This window comes from Eucyclogobius newberryi, unplaced genomic scaffold (genome assembly GCF_026437365.1).
Source record: "Eucyclogobius newberryi isolate DKJ021-1_F unplaced genomic scaffold, fEucNew1.0.hap1 SCAF_23, whole genome shotgun sequence".
Lineage (NCBI taxonomy): Eukaryota > Metazoa > Chordata > Actinopteri > Gobiiformes > Gobiidae > Eucyclogobius > Eucyclogobius newberryi.
This window is the reverse complement of record NW_027315868.1, coordinates 1,236,615-1,256,715: the sequence shown is the minus strand read 5'-3', so window position 1 is coordinate 1,256,715 and position 20,101 is coordinate 1,236,615. Positions and strand designations below refer to the sequence as shown.

The 20,101-nt window shown below is 45.1% G+C and overlaps 1 protein-coding gene across 2 annotated transcripts; it reads left to right on the top strand.

The window, feature by feature from the left end:
• The first annotated feature begins 8,151 nt into the window (after window positions 1-8,151).
• LOC140372441 (protein FAM219A-like) lies at window positions 8,152-18,524 on the top strand. 2 transcript variants are annotated; one of them, XM_072459538.1, is made up of 6 exons: window positions 8,152-8,440; window positions 10,286-10,379; window positions 10,553-10,646; window positions 15,252-15,332; window positions 17,321-17,396; window positions 18,103-18,524. In XM_072459538.1, exons 1-6 carry the CDS (start codon window positions 8,387-8,389, stop codon window positions 18,259-18,261), a joined length of 558 nt encoding a protein of 185 aa, XP_072315639.1. In that variant the 5' UTR covers window positions 8,152-8,386; the 3' UTR covers window positions 18,262-18,524. The 2 variants fall into 2 exon arrangements, with proteins under 2 accessions (XP_072315639.1, XP_072315640.1); XM_072459539.1 differs by having other exon boundaries at window positions 8,161-8,440; window positions 17,321-17,375; window positions 18,103-18,397.
• Window positions 18,525-20,101: the final 1,577 nt, after the last annotated feature.

Here is a 20,101-nt window from a genome sequence, read left to right as displayed (position 1 = left end):
TTAGACCTGTTTTGGTCCTGTTTTAGGTCTGTTTTAGACCTGTTTTGATCTTGTTTTTAGACCTGTTTTGGTCCTGTTTTAGACCTGTTTTAGATCTGTTTTGGTCCTATTTTAGACCTGTTTTGGTCCTGTTTTAGACCTGTTTTGGTCTTGTTTTAGACCTGTTTTGGTCTTGTTTTAGACCTGTTTTGGTCCTGTTTTAGGTCTGTTTTAGACCTGTTTTGATCTTGTTTTTAGACCTGTTTTGGTCCTGTTTTAGACCTGTTTTAGATCTGTTTTGGTCCTATTTTAGACCTGTTTTGGTCCTATTTTAGACCTGTTTTGGTCCTGTTTTAGACCTGTTTTGGTCTTGTTTTAGACCTGTTTTGGTCTTGTTTTAGACCTGTTTTGGTCCTGTTTTAGGTCTGTTTTAGACCTGTTTTGATCTTGTTTTTAGACCTGTTTTGGTCCTGTTTTAGACCTGTTTTGGTCTTGTTTTAGACCTGTTTTGGTCTTGTTTTAGACCTGTTTTGGTCTTGTTTTAGACCTGTTTTGGTCCTGTTTTAGGTCTGTTTTAGACCTGTTTTGATCTTGTTTTTAGACCTGTTTTAGACCTGTTTTAGACCTGTTTTGGTCTTGTTTTTAGACCTGTTTTAGACCTGTTTTATACCTGTTTTGGTCTTGTTTTTAGACCTGTTTTAGACCTGTTTTATACCTGTTTTGGTCTTGTTTTAGACCTGTTTTAGACCTGTTTTGGTCTTGTTTTAGACCTGTTTTGGTCTTGTTTTAGACCTGTTTTGGTCCTGTTTTAGGTCTGTTTTAGACCTGTTTTGATCTTGTTTTTAGACCTGTTTTAGACCTGTTTTAGGCCTGTTTTGGTCTTGTTTTAGACCTTTTTTGGTCCTGTTTTAGACCTGTTTTGGTCTTGTTTTAGACCTGTTTTGGTCCTGTTTTAGACCTGTTTTGAACTTGTTTTTAGACCTGTTTTGGTCTTGTTTTAGACCTGTTTTAGACCTGTTTTAGACCTGTTTTGGTCCTGTTTTAGACCTGTTTTGCTCCTGTTTTAGATCTGTTTTGGTCCTATTTTAGACCTGTTTTGGTCCTGTTTTAGACCTGTTTTGGTCCTGTTTTAGACCTGTTTTGAACTTGTTTTTAGACCTGTTTTTGTCCTGTTTTAGACCGGTTTTAGACCTGTTTTGGTCTTGTTTTGGACCTGTTTCTAGGCCTGTTTTGATCTTGTTTTAGGTCTGTTTTAGACCTGTTTTGATCTTGTTTTTAGACCTGTTTTAGGCCTGTTTTAGACCTGTTTTAGACCTATTTTGAACTTGTTTATAGACCTGTTTTAGGCCTGTTTTGGTCCTGTTTTAGACCTGTTTTGGTCTTGTTTTAGACCTGTTTTAGACCTGATTTGAACTTGTTTTTAGACCTGTTTTGGTCTTGTTTTAGACCTGTTTTAGACCTGTTTTGGTCTTGTTTTAGGTCTGTTTTAGACCTGTTTTGATCTTGTTTTTAGACCTGTTTTAGGCCTGTTTTAGACCTGTTTTAGACCTATTTTGAACTTGTTTATAGACTTGTTTTAGGCCTGTTTTGGTCCTGTTTTAGACCTGTTTTGAACTTGTTTTTAGACCTGTTTTGGTCTTGTTTTAGACCTGTTTTAGACCTGTTTTAGACCTGTTTTGGTCTTGTTTTAGACCTGTTTTGGTCCTGTTTTAGACCTGTTTTGGTCCTGTTTTAGATCTGTTTTGGTCCTATTTTAGACCTGTTTTGGTCCTGTTTTAGACCTGTTTTGGTCCTGTTTTAGACCTGCTTTGAACTTGTTTTTAGACCTGTTTTTGTCCTGTTTTAGACCGGTTTTAGACCTGTTTTGGTCTTGTTTTGGACCTGTTTCTAGGCCTGTTTTGATCTTGTTTTAGGTCTGTTTTAGACCTGTTTTGATCTTGTTTTTAGACCTGTTTTAGGCCTGTTTTAGACCTGTTTTAGACCTATTTTGAACTTGTTTATAGACCTGTTTTAGGCCTGTTTTGGTCCTGTTTTAGACCTGTTTTGGTCCTGTTTTAGACCTGTTTTGGTCCTGTTTTAGACCTGTTTTGGTCTTGTTTTAGACCTGTTTTAGACCTGTTTTAGACCTGATTTGAACTTGTTTTTAGACCTGTTTTGGTCTTGTTTTAGACCTGTTTTAGACCTGTTTTGGTCTTGTTTTAGACCTGTTTTGATCTTGTTTTTAGACCTGTTTTAGGCCTGTTTTAGACCTGTTTTAGACCTATTTTGAACTTGTTTATAGACTTGTTTTAGGCCTGTTTTGGTCCTGTTTTAGACCTGTTTTGAACTTGTTTTTAGACCTGTTTTGGTCTTTTTTTAGACCTGTTTTGGTCTTGTTTTAGACCTGTTTTAGACCTGTTTTGGTCTTGTTTTAGACCTGTTTTAGACCTGTTTTGGTCTTGTTTTAGACCTGTTTTAGACCTGTTTTGGTCTTGTTATAGACCTGTTTTGGTCTTGTTTTAGACCTGCTTTGGTCCTGTTTTAGACCTTTTTTGGTCCTGTTTTAGACCTGTTTTGGTCTTGTTTTAGACCTGTTTTGGTCCTGTTTTAGACCTGTTTTAGACCTATTTTGAACTTGTTTATAGACCTGTTTTAGGCCTGTTTTGGTCCTGTTTTAGACCTGTTTTGGTCCTGTTTTAGACCTGATTTGGTCCTGTTTTAGACCTGTTTTGAACTTGTTTTTAGACCTGTTTTTGTCCTGTTTTAGACCTGTTTTGGTCTTGTTTTAGACCTGTTTTAGACCTGTTTTAGGTCTGTTTTAGACCTGTTTTGATCTTGTTTTTAGACCTGTTTTAGGCCTGTTTTAGACCTGTTTTAGACCTATTTTGAACTTGTTTATAGACCTGTTTTAGGCCTGTTTTGGTCCTGTTTTAGACCTGTTTTGGTCCTGTTTTAGACCTGTTTTGGTCCTGTTTTAGACCTGATTTGAACTCGTTTTTAGACCTGTTTTGGTCTTGTTTTGGTCTTGTTTTAGGCCTGTTTTAGACCTGTTTTGAACTTGTTTTTAGACCTGTTTTGGTCCTGTTTTAGACCTGTTTTAGACCTGTTTTGCTCTATTTTTAGGCCTGTTTTAGACCTGTTTTGAACTTGTTTTTAGACCTGTTTTGGTCTTGTTTTAGACCTGTTTTAGACCTGTTTTGGTCTTGTTTTAGACCTGTTTTAGACCTGTTTTGGTCTTGTTTTAGACCTGTTTTAGACCTGTTTTGGTCTTGTTTTAGACCTGTTTTGATCTTGTTTTTAGACCTGTTTTGGTCTTATTTTTAGACCTGTTTTGGTCCTGTTTTAGACCTGTTTTGGTCTTGTTTTAGACCTGTTTTAGACCTGTTTTGATCTTGTTTTTAGACCTGTTTTAGACCTGTTTTGACCTTGTTTTTAGACCTGTTTTAGACCTTTTTTGGTCTTGTTTTAGACCTGTTTTGATCTTGTTTTTAGACCTGTTTTGGTCCTGTTTTAGACCTGTTTTGGTCTTGTTTTAGACCTGTTTTAGACCTGTTTTGGTCTTGTTTTAGACCTGTTTTAGACCTGTTTTGGTCTTGTTTTAGACCTGTTTTAGACCTGTTTTGGTCTTGTTTTAGACCTGTTTTGATCTTGTTTTTAGACCTGTTTTAGACCTGTTTTGACCTTGTTTTTAGACCTGTTTTAGACCTGTTTTGGTCCTGTTTTAGACCTGTTTTGGTCTTGTTTTAGACCTGTTTTAGACCTGTTTTGGTCTTGTTTTAGACCTGTTTTGATCTTGTTTTTAGACCTGTTTTAGACCTGTTTTGACCTTGTTTTTAGACCTGTTTTAGACCTGTTTTGGTCCTGTTTTAGACCTGTTTTGGTCTTGTTTTAGACCTGTTTTAGACCTGTTTTGGTCTTGTTTTAGACCTGTTTTGATCTTGTTTTTAGACCTGTTTTAGACCTGTTTTGACCTTGTTTTTAGACCTGTTTTAGACCTGTTTTGGTCCTGTTTTAGACCTGTTTTGGTCTTGTTTTAGACCTGTTTTGGACCTGTTTTGACCTTGTTTTTAGACCTGTTTTAGACCTGTTTTGGTCCTGTTTTAGACCTGTTTTGGTCTTGTTTTAGACCTGTTTTAGACCTGTTTTGACCTTGTTTTTAGACCTGTTTTAGACCTGTTTTGGTCTTGTTTTAGACCTGTTTTGATCTTGTTTTAGACCTGTTTTAGACCTGTTTTGATCTTGTTTTAGACCTGTTTTAGACCTGTTTTGATCTTATTTTTAGACCTGTTTTGGTCCTGTTTTAGACCTGTTTTGGTCTTGTTTTAGACCTGTTTTGGTCCTGTTTTAGACCTGTTTTGGTCCTGTTTTAGACCTGTTTTGGTCTTGTTTTAGACCTGTTTTAGACCTGTTTTGATCTTGTTTTTAGACCTGTTTTAGACCTGTTTTGACCTTGTTTTTAGACCTGTTTTAGACCTGTTTTGGTCTTGTTTTAGACCTGTTTTGATCTTGTTTTTAGACCTGTTTTGGTCCTGTTTTAGACCTGTTTTGGTCTTATTTTTAGACCTGTTTTGGTCCTGTTTTAAACCTGTTTTGGTCTTGTTTTAGACCTGTTTTAGACCTGTTTTGGTCTTGTTTTAGACCTGTTTTAGACCTGTTTTGGTCTTGTTTTAGACCTGTTTTGATCTTGTTTTTAGACCTGTTTTAGACCTGTTTTGGTCTTGTTTTAGACCTGTTTTAGACCTGTTTTGGTCTTGTTTTAGACCTGTTTTAGACCTGTTTTGGTCCTGTTTTAGACCTGTTTTGACCTTGTTTTTAGACCTGTTTTAGACCTGTTTTGGTCCTGTTTTAGACCTGTTTTGGTCTTGTTTTAGACCTGTTTTAGACCTGTTTTGACCTTGTTTTTAGACCTGTTTTAGACCTGTTTTGGTCCTGTTTTAGACCTGTTTTGGTCTTGTTTTAGACCTGTTTTAGACCTGTTTTGACCTTGTTTTTAGACCTGTTTTAGACCTGTTTTGGTCCTGTTTTAGACCTGTTTTGGTCTTGTTTTAGACCTGTTTTAGACCTGTTTTGGTCTTGTTTTAGACCTGTTTTGGTCTTGTTTTAGACCTGTTTTAGACCTGTTTTGGTCTTGTTTTAGACCTGTTTTAGACCTGTTTTGGTCTTGTTTTAGACCTGTTTTGATCTTGTTTTTAGACCTGTTTTAGACCTGTTTTGGTCTTGTTTTAGACCTGTTTTAGACCTGTTTTGGTCTTGTTTTAGACCTGTTTTAGACCTGTTTTGGTCCTGTTTTAGACCTGTTTTGACCTTGTTTTTAGACCTGTTTTAGACCTGTTTTGGTCCTGTTTTAGACCTGTTTTGGTCTTGTTTTAGACCTGTTTTAGACCTGTTTTGACCTTGTTTTTAGACCTGTTTTAGACCTGTTTTGGTCCTGTTTTAGACCTGTTTTGGTCTTGTTTTAGACCTGTTTTAGACCTGTTTTGACCTTGTTTTTAGACCTGTTTTAGACCTGTTTTGGTCCTGTTTTAGACCTGTTTTGGTCTTGTTTTAGACCTGTTTTAGACCTGTTTTGGTCTTGTTTTAGACCTGTTTTGATCTTGTTTTTAGACCTGTTTTAGACCTGTTTTGACCTTGTTTTTAGACCTGTTTTAGACCTGTTTTGGTCCTGTTTTAGACCTGTTTTGGTCTTGTTTTAGACCTGTTTTAGACCTGTTTTGACCTTGTTTTTAGACCTGTTTTAGACCTGTTTTGGTCCTGTTTTAGACCTGTTTTGGTCTTGTTTTAGACCTGTTTTAGACCTGTTTTGGTCTTGTTTTAGACCTGTTTTGATCTTGTTTTTAGACCTGTTTTAGACCTGTTTTGACCTTGTTTTTAGACCTGTTTTAGACCTGTTTTAGACCTGTTTTGACCTTGTTTTTAGACCTGTTTTAGACCTGTTTTGGTCCTGTTTTAGACCTGTTTTGGTCTTGTTTTAGACCTGTTTTAGACCTGTTTTAGACCTGTTTTGACCTTGTTTTTAGACCTGTTTTAGACCTGTTTTGGTCTTGTTTTAGACCTGTTTTGATCTTGTTTTAGACCTGTTTTAGACCTGTTTTGATCTTGTTTTAGACCTGTTTTAGACCTGTTTTGATCTTATTTTTAGACCTGTTTTGGTCCTGTTTTAGACCTGTTTTGGTCTTGTTTTAGACCTGTTTTAGACCTGTTTTGATCTTGTTTTTAGACCTGTTTTAGACCTGTTTTGACCTTGTTTTTAGACCTGTTTTAGACCTGTTTTGGTCTTGTTTTAGACCTGTTTTGATCTTGTTTTTAGACCTGTTTTGGTCCTGTTTTAGACCTGTTTTGGTCTTATTTTTAGACCTGTTTTGGTCCTGTTTTAAACCTGTTTTGGTCTTGTTTTAGACCTGTTTTAGACCTGTTTTGGTCTTGTTTTAGACCTGTTTTAGACCTGTTTTGGTCTTGTTTTAGACCTGTTTTAGACCTGTTTTGGTCTTGTTTTAGACCTGTTTTGATCTTGTTTTTAGACCTGTTTTAGACCTGTTTTGACCTTGTTTTTAGACCTGTTTTAGACCTGTTTTGGTCCTGTTTTAGACCTGTTTTGGTCTTGTTTTAGACCTGTTTTAGACCTGTTTTGGTCTTGTTTTAGACCTGTTTTGATCTTGTTTTTAGACCTGTTTTAGACCTGTTTTGACCTTGTTTTTAGACCTGTTTTAGACCTGTTTTGGTCCTGTTTTAGACCTGTTTTGGTCTTGTTTTAGACCTGTTTTAGACCTGTTTTGGTCTTGTTTTAGACCTGTTTTGATCTTGTTTTTAGACCTGTTTTAGACCTGTTTTGGTCTTGTTTTAGACCTGTTTTAGACCTGTTTTGGTCTTGTTTTAGACCTGTTTTAGACCTGTTTTGGTCCTGTTTTAGACCTGTTTTGACCTTGTTTTTAGACCTGTTTTAGACCTGTTTTGGTCCTGTTTTAGACCTGTTTTGGTCTTGTTTTAGACCTGTTTTAGACCTGTTTTGACCTTGTTTTTAGACCTGTTTTAGACCTGTTTTGGTCCTGTTTTAGACCTGTTTTGGTCTTGTTTTAGACCTGTTTTAGACCTGTTTTGGTCTTGTTTTAGACCTGTTTTGATCTTGTTTTTAGACCTGTTTTAGACCTGTTTTGACCTTGTTTTTAGACCTGTTTTAGACCTGTTTTGGTCCTGTTTTAGACCTGTTTTGACCTTGTTTTTAGACCTGTTTTAGACCTGTTTTGGTCCTGTTTTAGACCTGTTTTGGTCCTGTTTTAGACCTGTTTTGGTCTTGTTTTAGACCTGTTTTAGACCTGTTTTGGTCTTGTTTTAGACCTGTTTTGATCTTGTTTTTAGACCTGTTTTAGACCTGTTTTGACCTTGTTTTTAGACCTGTTTTAGACCTGTTTTGGTCCTGTTTTAGACCTGTTTTGACCTTGTTTTTAGACCTGTTTTAGACCTGTTTTGGTCCTGTTTTAGACCTGTTTTGGTCTTGTTTTAGACCTGTTTTAGACCTGTTTTGGTCTTGTTTTAGACCTGTTTTGATCTTGTTTTTAGACCTGTTTTAGACCTGTTTTGGTCTTGTTTTAGACCTGTTTTAGACCGGTTTTGGTCTTGTTTTAGACCTGTTTTAGACCTGTTTTGGTCCTGTTTTAGACCTGTTTTGACCTTGTTTTTAGACCTGTTTTAGACCTGTTTTGGTCCTGTTTTAGACCTGTTTTGGTCTTGTTTTAGACCTGTTTTAGACCTGTTTTGACCTTGTTTTTAGACCTGTTTTAGACCTGTTTTGGTCCTGTTTTAGACCTGTTTTGGTCTTGTTTTAGACCTGTTTTAGACCTGTTTTGGTCTTGTTTTAGACCTGTTTTGATCTTGTTTTTAGACCTGTTTTAGACCTGTTTTGACCTTGTTTTTAGACCTGTTTTGACCTTGTTTTTAGACCTGTTTTAGACCTGTTTTGGTCCTGTTTTAGACCTGTTTTGGTCTTGTTTTAGACCTGTTTTAGACCTGTTTTGGTCTTGTTTTAGACCTGTTTTGATCTTGTTTTTAGACCTGTTTTAGACCTGTTTTGACCTTGTTTTTAGACCTGTTTTGACCTTGTTTTTAGACCTGTTTTAGACCTGTTTTGGTCCTGTTTTAGACCTGTTTTGGTCTTGTTTTGGTCCCCTCTTACTTCTTCTCTAATGCTGCTTTTTGATTGGTCGCGCTGCTCATGAATATTCCTGAACCCGGAAGTGGGGCGTGTCCGCTGCGTTAGCCGTTAGCTCCTGGCGTTAGCCGCTGCCGAGTCACCTCTGTGAAGATGGAGCAGAGCGAGCTAATATTCCGCTAAAACGCGCCTATTTTCACCTTCAAACTGCCGCAAACGAAGCGCGAAACCAGAGCACGCGCTGAACTCGAACTGAGACGCGTTTCGAGCTCGTGTTTGGACAAAATGATGGAGGAAATGGACCGGTTCCAGGTGCCTCGGGTGAACGGGGAGACGGTGGTGAGCGAAACAGCCGCGAATGTGAAGCGAATGTGACGCGAATGTGAGACAAATGTGATACGTATCTGAAGCGTACGTGAAGCGAATGACAAGCGAATGTGAGGCGAATGTGACGCGAATCTGAAGCGAACCTGAAGCGAACGTCAAGCGAATGTGACGCGAATTTGAAGTTAACGTGAAGCGAATGTGACGCGAAACAGCCGCGGATATGAAGCGAATGTGACGCGAATGTGAAGCTAACGCGAGCGCTTAGGATGCTCCCCGGGATGTGTGAGTGGGGCCAGGGGAGCCGGGCTGGTGATGGAGGGTCCGGGGCTGGGATAGTTTGTTCTTTCTTTGGACTGACCCCTCGCAGCACCTTGGAGCCCTTCAGTGCCCCCCACAGCCCCTTGGAGCCCCTCGCAGCACCTTGGAGCCCCTCGCAGCCCCATGGAGCCCTTCAGTGCCCCCCACAGCCCCTTGGAGCCCCCCACAGCCCCTTGGAGCCCCTCGCAGCACCTTGGAGCCCCTCGCAGCACCTTGGAGCCCCTCGCAGCCCCTTGGAGCCCCTCGCAGCACCTTGGAGCCCCTCGCAGCCCCTTGGAGCCCCTCGCAGCCCCTTGGAGCCCCTCGCAGCACCTTGGAGCCCCTCGCAGCCCCTTGGAGCCCCTCGCAGCACCTTGGAGCCCCTCGCAGCACCTTGGAGCCCCTCGCAGCCCCATGGAGCCCTTCAGTGCCCCCCACAGCCCCTTGGAGCCCCCCACAGCCCCTTGGAGCCCCCCGCAGCACCTTGGAGCCCCCCACAGCCCCTTGGAGCCCCCCACAGCCCCTTGGAGCCCCTCGCAGCACCTTGGAGCCCCTCGCAGCCCCTTGGAGCCCCTCGCAGCCCCTTGGAGCCCCTCGCAGCACCTTGGAGCCCCTCGCAGCCCCATGGAGCCCTTCAGTGCCCCCCACAGCCCCTTGGAGCCCCCCACAGCCCCTTGGAGCCCCCCGCAGCACCTTGGAGCCCCTCGCAGCACCTTGGAGCCCCTCGCAGCACCTTGGAGCCCCTCGCAGCACCTTGGAGCCCCTCGAAGCCCCATGGAGCCCTTCAGTGCCCCTTGGAGCCCCTTGCTGCACCTTGGAGCCCCCCGCAGCACCTTGGAGCCCCTCGCAGCACCTTGGAGCCCCTCGCAGCACCTTGGAGCCCCCCGCAGCACCTCGGAGCCCCTCGCAGCACCTTGGAGCCCTTCAGTGCCCCCCGCAGCACCTCGGAGCCCTTCAGTGCCCCTCGGAGCCCCCCGCAGCACCTCGGAGCCCCTCGCAGCACCTTGGAGCCCTTCAGTGCCCCCCGCAGCACCTCGGAGCCCTTCAGTGCCCCTCGGAGCCCCCCGCAGCACCCGCAGCACCTCGGAGCCCCCGCAGCCCCTCGGAGCCCCCGCAGCCCCTCGGAGCCTGAGCTCACAGTGGTGTTTTAGGTCACGTTCAGGAGCCTCTGACACATGAATGACTCCTGCAGTTTTTGCAGATGAACCTTTTGAATTGAAAGCTGGAGTTCTTCATAAACGTGTGAAAGAGTCAGAAGCTTCAGACTTCTGGAGCGTGACATCGTCTTGTGCTGACGACTGCGGCTCAAATGGATTTGTCATGGATCATTATCAGACCACTGTCACATGACCTGACCGGGGCCTGTGATTGGCTGAAGATGCAGCGTGTAATCCACAATGTGCAGAGGCAGATCCTCGTCTGCTTCAGATGCCCTCCCGTAGTGTAGAAGCAGGGGGCAGGTGTGTGGGCGGGGCCGGGGTGAGGCTGGGAGGCGGGGTTGAGGTGTGAGGGCGGGAGGCGTGTTCTACAGTGATGTCACTCTATACATGTGTGTTTCAGGACCCAGGGGCCTCGTCCTCTGAGGCCGGTCCAGACTCTAAAGGAGAAACTGTGGCTCTGAACTACAAGCCCTCCCCCCTGCAGGTCCAGATAGGTAACTGCACCCACGGTCTCATGAGGACCCATGGGTCCTCATGAGGTCTCATGGGTCCCCTTGGGTCCTCATGGGTCCTCATGTTTCCCCTTGGGTCCCCATGGGTCCTCATGAGTCCCCATGTGTCCCTTTGGTCCCCATGGGTCCTCATGAGGTCCTTGTGGTTCCTTCAGAGAAGCAGAGGGACCTGGCTCGTAAAGGCTCGGTGAAGGGCGGTTCTGTGGGGAGCCCCGTGAACACGCAGCCCAAGAAGAACTCACGAACACGGTACAAACAGATTTATCTCAAGCCTGAACGTCTAGTTAAAAATACCACTCATAAAAATATGAAGCTAAATTGACACTTTCTCTCTTTGAGCTTGACATTGTTCCTCGTCAGAAGCAGTAGCATTTAACTTCACTGGACATTTAGCTTCACTGGACATTTAGCTTCACTGGACATTTAACTTCACTGGACATTTAGCTTCACTGGACATTTAACTTCACTGGACATTTAGCTTCACTGGACATTTAACTTCACTGGACATTTAGCTTCACTGGACATTTAGCTTCACTGGACATTTAGCTTCACTGGACATTTAACTTCACTGGACATTTAGCTTCACTGGACATTTAGCTTCACTGGACATTTAACTTCACTGGACATTTAGCTTCACTGGACATTTAGCTTCACTGGACATTTAGCTTCACTGGACATTTAACTTCGCTGGACATTTAGCTTCGCTGGACATTTAACTTCACTGGACATTTAGCTTCACTGGACATTTAGCTTCACTGGACATTTAGCTTCACTGGACATTTAGCTTCACTGGACATTTAACTTCACTGGACATTTAACTTCACTGGACATTTAGCTTCACTGGACATTTAGCTTCACTGGACATTTAGCTTCACTGGACATTTAGCTTCACTGGACATTTAGCTTCACTGGACATTTAACTTCACTGGACATTTAGCTTCACTGTACATTTAGCTTCACTGTACATTTAGCTTCACTGGACATTTAGCTTCGCTGGACATTTAGCTTCGCTGGACATTTAACTTCGCTGGACATTTAGCTTCGCTGGACATTTAGCTTCGCTGGACATTTAGCTTCGCTGGACATTTAACTTCGCTGGACATTTAACTTCGCTGGACATTTAGCTTCGCTGGACATTTAGCTTCACTGGACATTTAGCTTCACTGGACATTTAGCTTCACTGGACATTTAGCTTCACTGGACATTTAGCTTCACTGGACATTTAACTTCACTGGACATTTAACTTCACTGGACATTTAACTTCACTGGACATTTAGCTTCACTGGACATTTAGCTTCACTGGACATTTAGCTTCGCTGGACATTTAACTTCGCTGGACATTTAGCTTCGCTGGACATTTAACTTCGCTGGACATTTAACTTCGCTGGACATTTAGCTTCGCTGGACATTTAGCTTCGCTGGACATTTAGCTTCGCTGGACATTTAGCTTCGCTGGACATTTAGCTTCACTGGACATTTAACTTCACTGGACATTTAGCTTCACTGGACATTTAGCTTCACTGGACATTTAGCTTCACTGGACATTTAGCTTCACTGTACATTTAACTTCACTGGACATTTAGCTTCACTGGACATTTAGCTTCACTGGACATTTAGCTTCACTGGACATTTAGCTTCACTGTACATTTAGCTTCACTGTACATTTAGCTTCACTGGACATTTAGCTTCACTGGACATTTAGCTTCACTGGACATTTAGCTTCACTGGACATTTAACTTCACTGGACATTTAACTTCACTGGACATTTAGCTTCACTGGACATTTAGCTTCACTGGACATTTAGCTTCACTGGACATTTAGCTTCACTGGACATTTAACTTCACTGGACATTTAACTTCACTGGACATTTAGCTTCACTGGACATTTAGCTTCACTGGACATTTAGCTTCACTGGACATTTAGCTTCGCTGGACATTTAGCTTCGCTGGACATTTAACTTCGCTGGACATTTAACTTCGCTGGACATTTAACTTCGCTGGACATTTAACTTCACTGGACATTTAGCTTCACTGGACATTTAGCTTCACTGGACATTTAGCTTCGCTGGACATTTAACTTCGCTGGACATTTAGCTTCGCTGGACATTTAACTTCGCTGGACATTTAACTTCGCTGGACATTTAGCTTCGCTGGACATTTAGCTTCGCTGGACATTTAGCTTCGCTGGACATTTAGCTTCGCTGGACATTTAGCTTCACTGGACATTTAACTTCACTGGACATTTAGCTTCACTGGACATTTAGCTTCACTGGACATTTAGCTTCACTGGACATTTAGCTTCACTGTACATTTAACTTCACTGGACATTTAGCTTCACTGGACATTTAGCTTCACTGGACATTTAGCTTCACTGGACATTTAGCTTCACTGTACATTTAGCTTCACTGTACATTTAGCTTCACTGGACATTTAGCTTCACTGGACATTTAGCTTCACTGGACATTTAGCTTCACTGGACATTTAACTTCACTGGACATTTAACTTCACTGGACATTTAGCTTCACTGGACATTTAGCTTCACTGGACATTTAGCTTCACTGGACATTTAGCTTCACTGGACATTTAACTTCACTGGACATTTAACTTCACTGGACATTTAGCTTCACTGGACATTTAGCTTCACTGGACATTTAGCTTCACTGGACATTTAGCTTCGCTGGACATTTAGCTTCGCTGGACATTTAACTTCGCTGGACATTTAACTTCGCTGGACATTTAACTTCGCTGGACATTTAACTTCGCTGGACATTTAACTTCGCTGGACATTTAACTTCGCTGGACATTTAGCTTCACTGGACATTTAACTTCACTGGACATTTAACTTCACTGGACATCATCTCCGGACTCAATCTGAGCTCTTTCTCATGCAGTTCCATCTGCTGCCAGTAGGTGGAGCCACAGTTCAGTTAGAGACATTTTAAACGTTTTAAATGAGACGCCAAAGGTACTCGAGAGCATCTTCAAACACCAATAACAGGGTAAATGCTTTGGTGTAATCCCTCATTTGTCCAGCAGGGTTCAATTGTATCATCTGGACTCATGATAAAAGCAGTTTACAGTTTTGCTTATAATTAATCTTCTTTGTTCCCCTAACATTCCTGTAATGGACCAAATACATCCTGTTGTTAGCTACTGCAGCTCCTCATCACTGATGAGTACCTGATCACCATCTGACTGATCAGAGCTGATGTATTACATATATATAACATGTATATTACATATATAGCATGTATATTACATATATAGCATGTATATTACTATATATAGCATGTATATTACATATATAGTATGTATATTACGTGCGCGTGCGCGCGCGCACATATATATGGCGGAACCAGGTCCTGGATCTTTTAAAAATGCACTATGACATCAGTAAGTGGTTAGTGCAGCAGGTGGAGCGTTGGGTTGGGACGCAGGGACCAGGGTTTGAATCCAGCAGTGGCTTCAAATCTCTTTACCTGTTTCATTGTTTTTTTGTTGAACTGATGTATGATTGGCTGCATGTAGAAAGTGGGCGGTGTTTACAGCACGTCATGCAATCTGACCAATTTGGCCTTTTCTACATAATTTAACTGAGGTTTTGGAAGAAGTGAAGGACACAAGACGAGCCTGGACAGCAGAGCATGAGTCTGAGGACATCAGTGTTGGGAGGTCGAGACCTGTCAGGGGCATGTTTTTCCTATTTGTTTTGTCACTGATTGTTTTAAAGAACATCAAGATGTACAATTTCTTGAATAACTAAACCTCACCTCTGCTGTTCTGTTCAACGTTTTTTGGAGGGAGGAGTTCTCTCAGAAGGCAAAACGTCTGTCTTTACCTTTGGAGGGTCACTGTCTGTAACTCTCCAGGGGTTCAGAATACCATTGTAGACTACAGGAAGATTAAACCTTAGCCCTCCATTTCTGTTTAAAGAAGGTCTTTCTTTTTTAACAAGAATAGCTTCCTTAACTCCTCTTTCAAACCATCTTTTCTCCTGCTTCAAATCTTCACCTCACCGTCTTCAAACGAGTGATTAAAGGCTTCAAGATGGAGATGCACGGCGCCCTGTGGTCCTGAACTCCAGTGTCTTCTGTGCTGATAAAGCCTCTTGTGTAGAGGCTGTTTAGTCTCACTATGTAACGTTCTTTCAACTTTCTTCACTGCATTGGACAGAATAAACTACATTGCTCTGTTTTTGAGTCGGCAACTTGTCCTTAGGATGAACCAGTTTTTGTCTTAGTTTCCTGGTTTGAAATAAACAGGGACTTCATGTTGTCTAAAAATTCTCTGCAGTTTTTCCGACAGACCAGAGGACCAGGTGCTAGATGCTAATCAGGTCCTCAGGGCGAGTGAGCCAGGGTCTCACAAAGACAAAGGGGATTCTAACAGCCCATTAAAGGGTTGAATAGGCTCGGTAGATACAAGGGGGGAGTTTCTGTTGAAACAAACAACTCTTTCCTCTTCAGGAGGCTCCTCCCAATGGGCTGGACTTACCACAGAATAGTATAAATATCGGAGTTCTCGACCTAAATTCTTTTATTGACAATGACTCTTGGATGAAGTCGAAACGTCTAATTTTTCTAACTGAGTCCAGATGAAACAACTGAAGCTTTTTCTACAACACAAGCTCAGAGAATTCTTCCTCTCTCTGTGTCCTCTTTCTCTCTGTCCTCTCTCTTTGTCCTCTCTCTCTCTCTGTCCTCTCTCTGTGTCCTCTCTGTGTCCTCTCTCTCTGTCCTCTCTGTTCTCTTTCTCTCTGTTCTCTCTCTCTCTGTCCTCTCTCTCTGTTCTCTCTCTCTCTGTCCTCTCTCTCTCTCTGTCCTCTCCTCTCTGTCCTCTCTCTCTGTCCTCTCAGGCTGGTGGTCCCAAACAAAGGCTACTCATCGTTGGATCAGAGTCCGGACGAGAAGCCTCTGGTGGCTCTGGACACAGACAGGTGAGAGTTCTCATGTTCTCCTGAAGAACACGCCCCAACACATGGAACATGCAGGGGTTGTTCTCTTCTGTGTTCCACTGAGTGTTAGCTCGTGTGTTAGCTTGTGTGTTCCACTGAGTGTTAGCTCGTGTGTTAGCTCGTGTGTTCGACTGAGTGTTAGCTCGTGTGTTCCACTGTGTGTTAGCCCGTGTGTTCCACTGTGTGTTAGCTCGTGTGTTCCACTGTGTGTTAGCCCGTGTGTTCCACTGTGTGTTAGCTCGTGTGTTCCACTGTGTGTTAGCTTGTGTGTTTCACTGTGTGTTAGCTTGTGTGTTCCACTGTGTGTTAGCTCGTGTGTTCCACTGTGTGTTAGCTCGTGTGTTCCACTGTGTGTTAGCCCGTGTGTTCCACTGTGTGTTAGCTCGTGTGTTCCACTGTGCGTTAGCTCGTGTGTTCCACTGTGCGTTAGCTCGTGTGTTCCACTGTGTGTTCCACTGTGTGTTACCTCGTGTGTTCCACTGTGTGTTACCTCGTGTGTTCCACTGTGTGTTAGCTCGTGTGTTCCACTGTGTGTTACCTTGTGTGTTCCACTGTGTGTTACCTCGTGTGTTCCACTGTGTGTTAGCCCGTGTGTTCCACTGTGTGTTAGCCCGTGTGTTCCACTGTGTGTTAGCTCGTGTGTTCCACTGTGTGTTAGCTCGTGTGTTCCACTGTGTGTTAGCTTTTGTGTTTCACTGTGTGTTAGCTTGTGTGTTCCACTGTGTGTTAGCTCGTGTGTTCCACTGTGTGTTAGCTCGTGTGTTCCACTGTGTGTTAGCTCGTGTGTTCCACTGTGCGTTAGCTCGTGTGTTCCACTGTGCGTTAGCTCGTGTGTTCCACTGTGTGTTCCACTGTGTTACCTCGTGTGTTCCACTGTGTGTTACCTCGTGTGTTCCACTGTGTGTTAGCTCGTGTGTTCCACTGTGCGTTAGCTCGTGTGTTCCACTGTGTGTTACCTCGTGTGTTCCGCTGTATGTTAGCTTGTGTGTTGTCTTGTGTGTTGTCTTGCGTGTTGTCTTGCGTGTTGTCTTGCGTGTTGCTGTGCGTGTTGCTGTGCGTGTTGCTGTGCGTGTTGCTGTGCGTGTTGCTGTGCGTGTTGCTGTGCGTGTTGCTGTGCGTGTTGCTGTGCGTGTTGGCGTGCGTGTTGGCGTGCGTGTTGGCGTGCGTGTTGGCGTGTGTTAGCTTACGTGTTGGCGTGCGTGTTAGCTTGCTTGTAGGCGTGCGTGCTGGTATGCGCGTTAGCTTGCGCGTGTTAGCGTGCGTGTTGGCTTGCGTGTCGGCGTGCGTGTCAGCTTGCATGTCAGCTTGCGTGTAGGCGTGTGTGTAGGCGTGTGTGTAGGCGTGTGTGTAGGCGTGTTTGTAGGCGTGTGTAGGCGTGCGTGTAGGCGTGCGTGTAGGCGTGCGTGTCGGCGTGCGTGTCGGCGTGCGTGTAGGCGTGCGTGTCGGCGTGCGTGTCGGCGTGCGTGTCGGTGTGCGTGTCGGTGTGCGTGTTAGCTTGTGTGTTAGCTTGCGTGTCGGCGTGCGTGTCGGCGTGCGTGTCGGCGTGCGTTTTCGTGTGCGTTTTTGTGTGCGTTTTTGTGTGCGTATTGGCGTGCGTATTGGCGTGCGTTCAGCTTGCGTGTTAGCCTGCGTGTTAGTATGCGTTTTCGTGTGCGTTTTCGTGTGCGCTTTCTTTTTCGTGTGCGCTTTCTTTTTCGTGTGCCTGTTGGCGTGCGTGTTAGCTTGTGTGTTAGCTTGCGTGTCGGTGTGCGTGTTGGCATGCGTTTTCGTGTGCGTGTTAGCGTGCGTATTGGCGTGCGTGTTAGCCTGCGTGTTAGTATGTGTGTCGGCGTGCGTTTTCGTGTGCGTGTTAGCCTGCGTGTCAGCTTACGTGTTAGCTTGCGTGTTAGCCTGTGTGTCGGCGTGTGTGTGTTAGCGTGCGTTTTTGCATGCGTGCTAGCGTGCGTGCTCATCTTAACTGTGCCTTTCAGTGACGACGACTTCGACATGTCCAGATACTCTTCGTCTGGATACTCCTCAGCCGAGGTGAGATGTCTGAGGGAGCAGGTACTGAAGAACTTTACTTTGGTTTGAGTCACCAACCATAAAACCACAGACCCATGGAACCATAGAACCACAGACCCATAGAACCATAGAACCACAGACCCATAGAACCATAAAACCACAGACCCATAAAACCATAGAACCACAGACCCATAGAACCACAGACCCATAGAACCATAAAACCACAGAACCATAAAACCACAGACTCATAGAACCATAAAACCAGACCCATAAAACCATAGACCCAAAGAACCATAAAACCACAGACCCATAGACCCATAGACCCATAAAACCATAGAACCATAAAACCATAGAACCATAAAACCACAGACCCATATAACCATAAAACCACAGACCCATATAACCACAGACCCATAGAACCATAAAACCACAGACCCATAGAACCATTTTGCTTCAGTGAATAAAAAGACCGTAGAACATGTTCTTGTTGCTCCACAAAAGCCTCATCAGCGACACATTCAGCTTTATTTTCTTTTGAGTGTTTGGACTAAAGTGGTTCTGGTTTCACAGTTTGAGTTCTTCACAGTTTGAGTTCTTCACAGTTTGAGTTCTTCACAGTTTGAGTTCTTCACAGTTTGAGTTCTTCACAGTTTGAGTTAGTGTGTGTGTCGGCGTGGCGTGTCGGCGTGCGTGTTAGCGTGCATTTTGAGTTCTTTAGTTCCTGTTAAAACGGTTCTGCTTCTTTTAGCAAATAAACCAGGACCTGAACATCCAGCTGCTGAAGGACGGCTACCGATTGGACGAGATCCCGGACGACGAAGACCTGGACTTGATCCCGCCCAAGTCTGTGAACGCCACGTGTATGTGCTGCCAGTCTGCGCCCAGCTCCGCCTGCCAGATCCAGTGACCCGCAACCGGCCAGATCCAGTGACCCGCAACCGGCCAGATCCAGTGACCCGCAACCGGCCAGATCCAGTGACCCGCAACCGGGCAGATCCAGTGACCCGCAACCGGCCAGATCCAGTGACCCGCAACCGGGCAGATCCAGTGACCCGCAACCGGGCAGATCCAGTGACCCGCAACCGGCCAGATCCAGTGACCCGCAACCGGGCAGATCCAGTGACCCGCAACCGGGCAGATCCAGTGACCCGCAACCGGCCAGATCCAGTGACCCGCAACCTTCCGGGGGGCCTGGGCGGTCCGGGGGGCCTGGGCGGTGGTCCGGGGGGCCTGGGCGGTGGTCCGGGGGGCCTGGGCGGTGGTCCGGGGGGCCTGGGCGGTGGTCCGGGGGGCCTGGGCGGTCCGGGGGGCCTGGGCGGTCCGGGGGGCCTGGGCGGTCCGGGGGGCCTTCACCTTATTCTGCTCGCTACAGAATACGTCACAGAAATGCATGGACATTGCTTCAGAGCTTTTACAGTCAGAGTCGCTGTCAGGGATCAGGGGGCGGGGCCTGATGGCAAGGGGCGGGGCCTGATGGCAAGGGGCGGGGCCTGATGGCAGGGGGGAGGGGCCTATAGGAGGTCAACTGCGTTTCTCTGGACGTATGAAATGCAGGAGCTGAAACAAACATGTTGCTTCTTCTGAAATATGAGTTTATGAGATACAGTTTTTGTGTTTGTGACTGAAGCGAGCAGCACGTGAGACTCATCTCCAACTCTGAGCTCTGGTCAGGAGAACATCTGGACGAGGACACCTGTTCTCTGAGCTCTGGTCAGGAGAACATCTGGACGAGGACACCTGTTCTCTGAGCTCTGGTCAGGAGAACATCTGGACGAGGACACCTGTTCTCTGAGCTCTGGTCAGGAGAACATCTGGACGAGGACACCTGTTCTCTGAGCTCTGGTCAGGAGAACATCTGGACGAGGACACCTGTTCTCTGAGCTCTGGTCAGGAGAACATCTGGACGAGGGACACCTGTTCTCTGAGCTCTGGTCAGGAGAACATCTGGACGAGGACACCTGTTCTCTGAGCTCTGGTCAGGAGAACATCTGGACGAGGACACCTGTTCTCTGAGCTCTGGTCAGGAGAACATCTGGACGAGGGACACCTGTTCTCTGAGCTCTGGTCAGGAGAACATCTGGACGAGGGACACCTGTTCTCTGAGCTCTGGTCAGGAGAACATCTGGACGAGGACACCTGTTCTCTGAGCTCTGGTCAGGAGAACATCTGGACGAGGACACCTGTTCTCTGAGCTCTGGTCAGGAGAACATCTGGATGAGGACACCTGTTCTCTGAGCTCTGGTCAGGAGAACATCTGGACGAGGACACGCGACTGGCGAGGACGCGGGGGTGACGGCAGGGGGGACGCTGCCGGACGGGGGCAACGGCGGGGATGCTGACCGTCTCCTCTGTCTGTCCTCTGACCTCTGACCCTGAGAGTTCACCTGAGGACTTTAAACAATGAGAGTTGTTGAAAGGCGTGGCCCTCATGACCTCAGAGGGCGAGTGTGTAAAGCGTGACCTCAGTCCTGTGTTCTCGGCCTCGAGCCCAAAGCTGTTGCCGTGGAAACCGCCGTCACATCACTCCACCTGGAGGCCGCACAGACATGACATTTGACCCATGAACGCCACCTGGAGGCCGCACGGACATGACATTTGACCCATGAACGCCACCTGGAGGCCGCACCGACATGACATTTGACCCATGAACGCCACCTGGAGGCCTCAGACATGACATTTGACCCGTGAGCGCCACCTGGAGGCCTCAGACATGACATTTGACCCATGAGCGCCACCTGGAGGCCTCA

What these genes read in the sequence shown, in the direction of transcription:
- LOC140372441 (XM_072459538.1), top strand. Translation starts at nt 8,387, where the DNA reads ATGATGGAGGAAATGGACCGGTTCCAGGTGCCTCGGGTGAACGGGGAG. An exon ending in CCCCCTGCAGGTCCAGATAG is followed by an intron (nt 10,380 to 10,552) that starts GTAACTGCACCC and finishes TGGTTCCTTCAG; the next exon opens with AGAAGCAGAGGGACCTGGCT. An exon ending in AAGAAGAACTCACGAACACG is followed by an intron (nt 10,647 to 15,251) that starts GTACAAACAGAT and finishes CTGTCCTCTCAG; the next exon opens with GCTGGTGGTCCCAAACAAAG.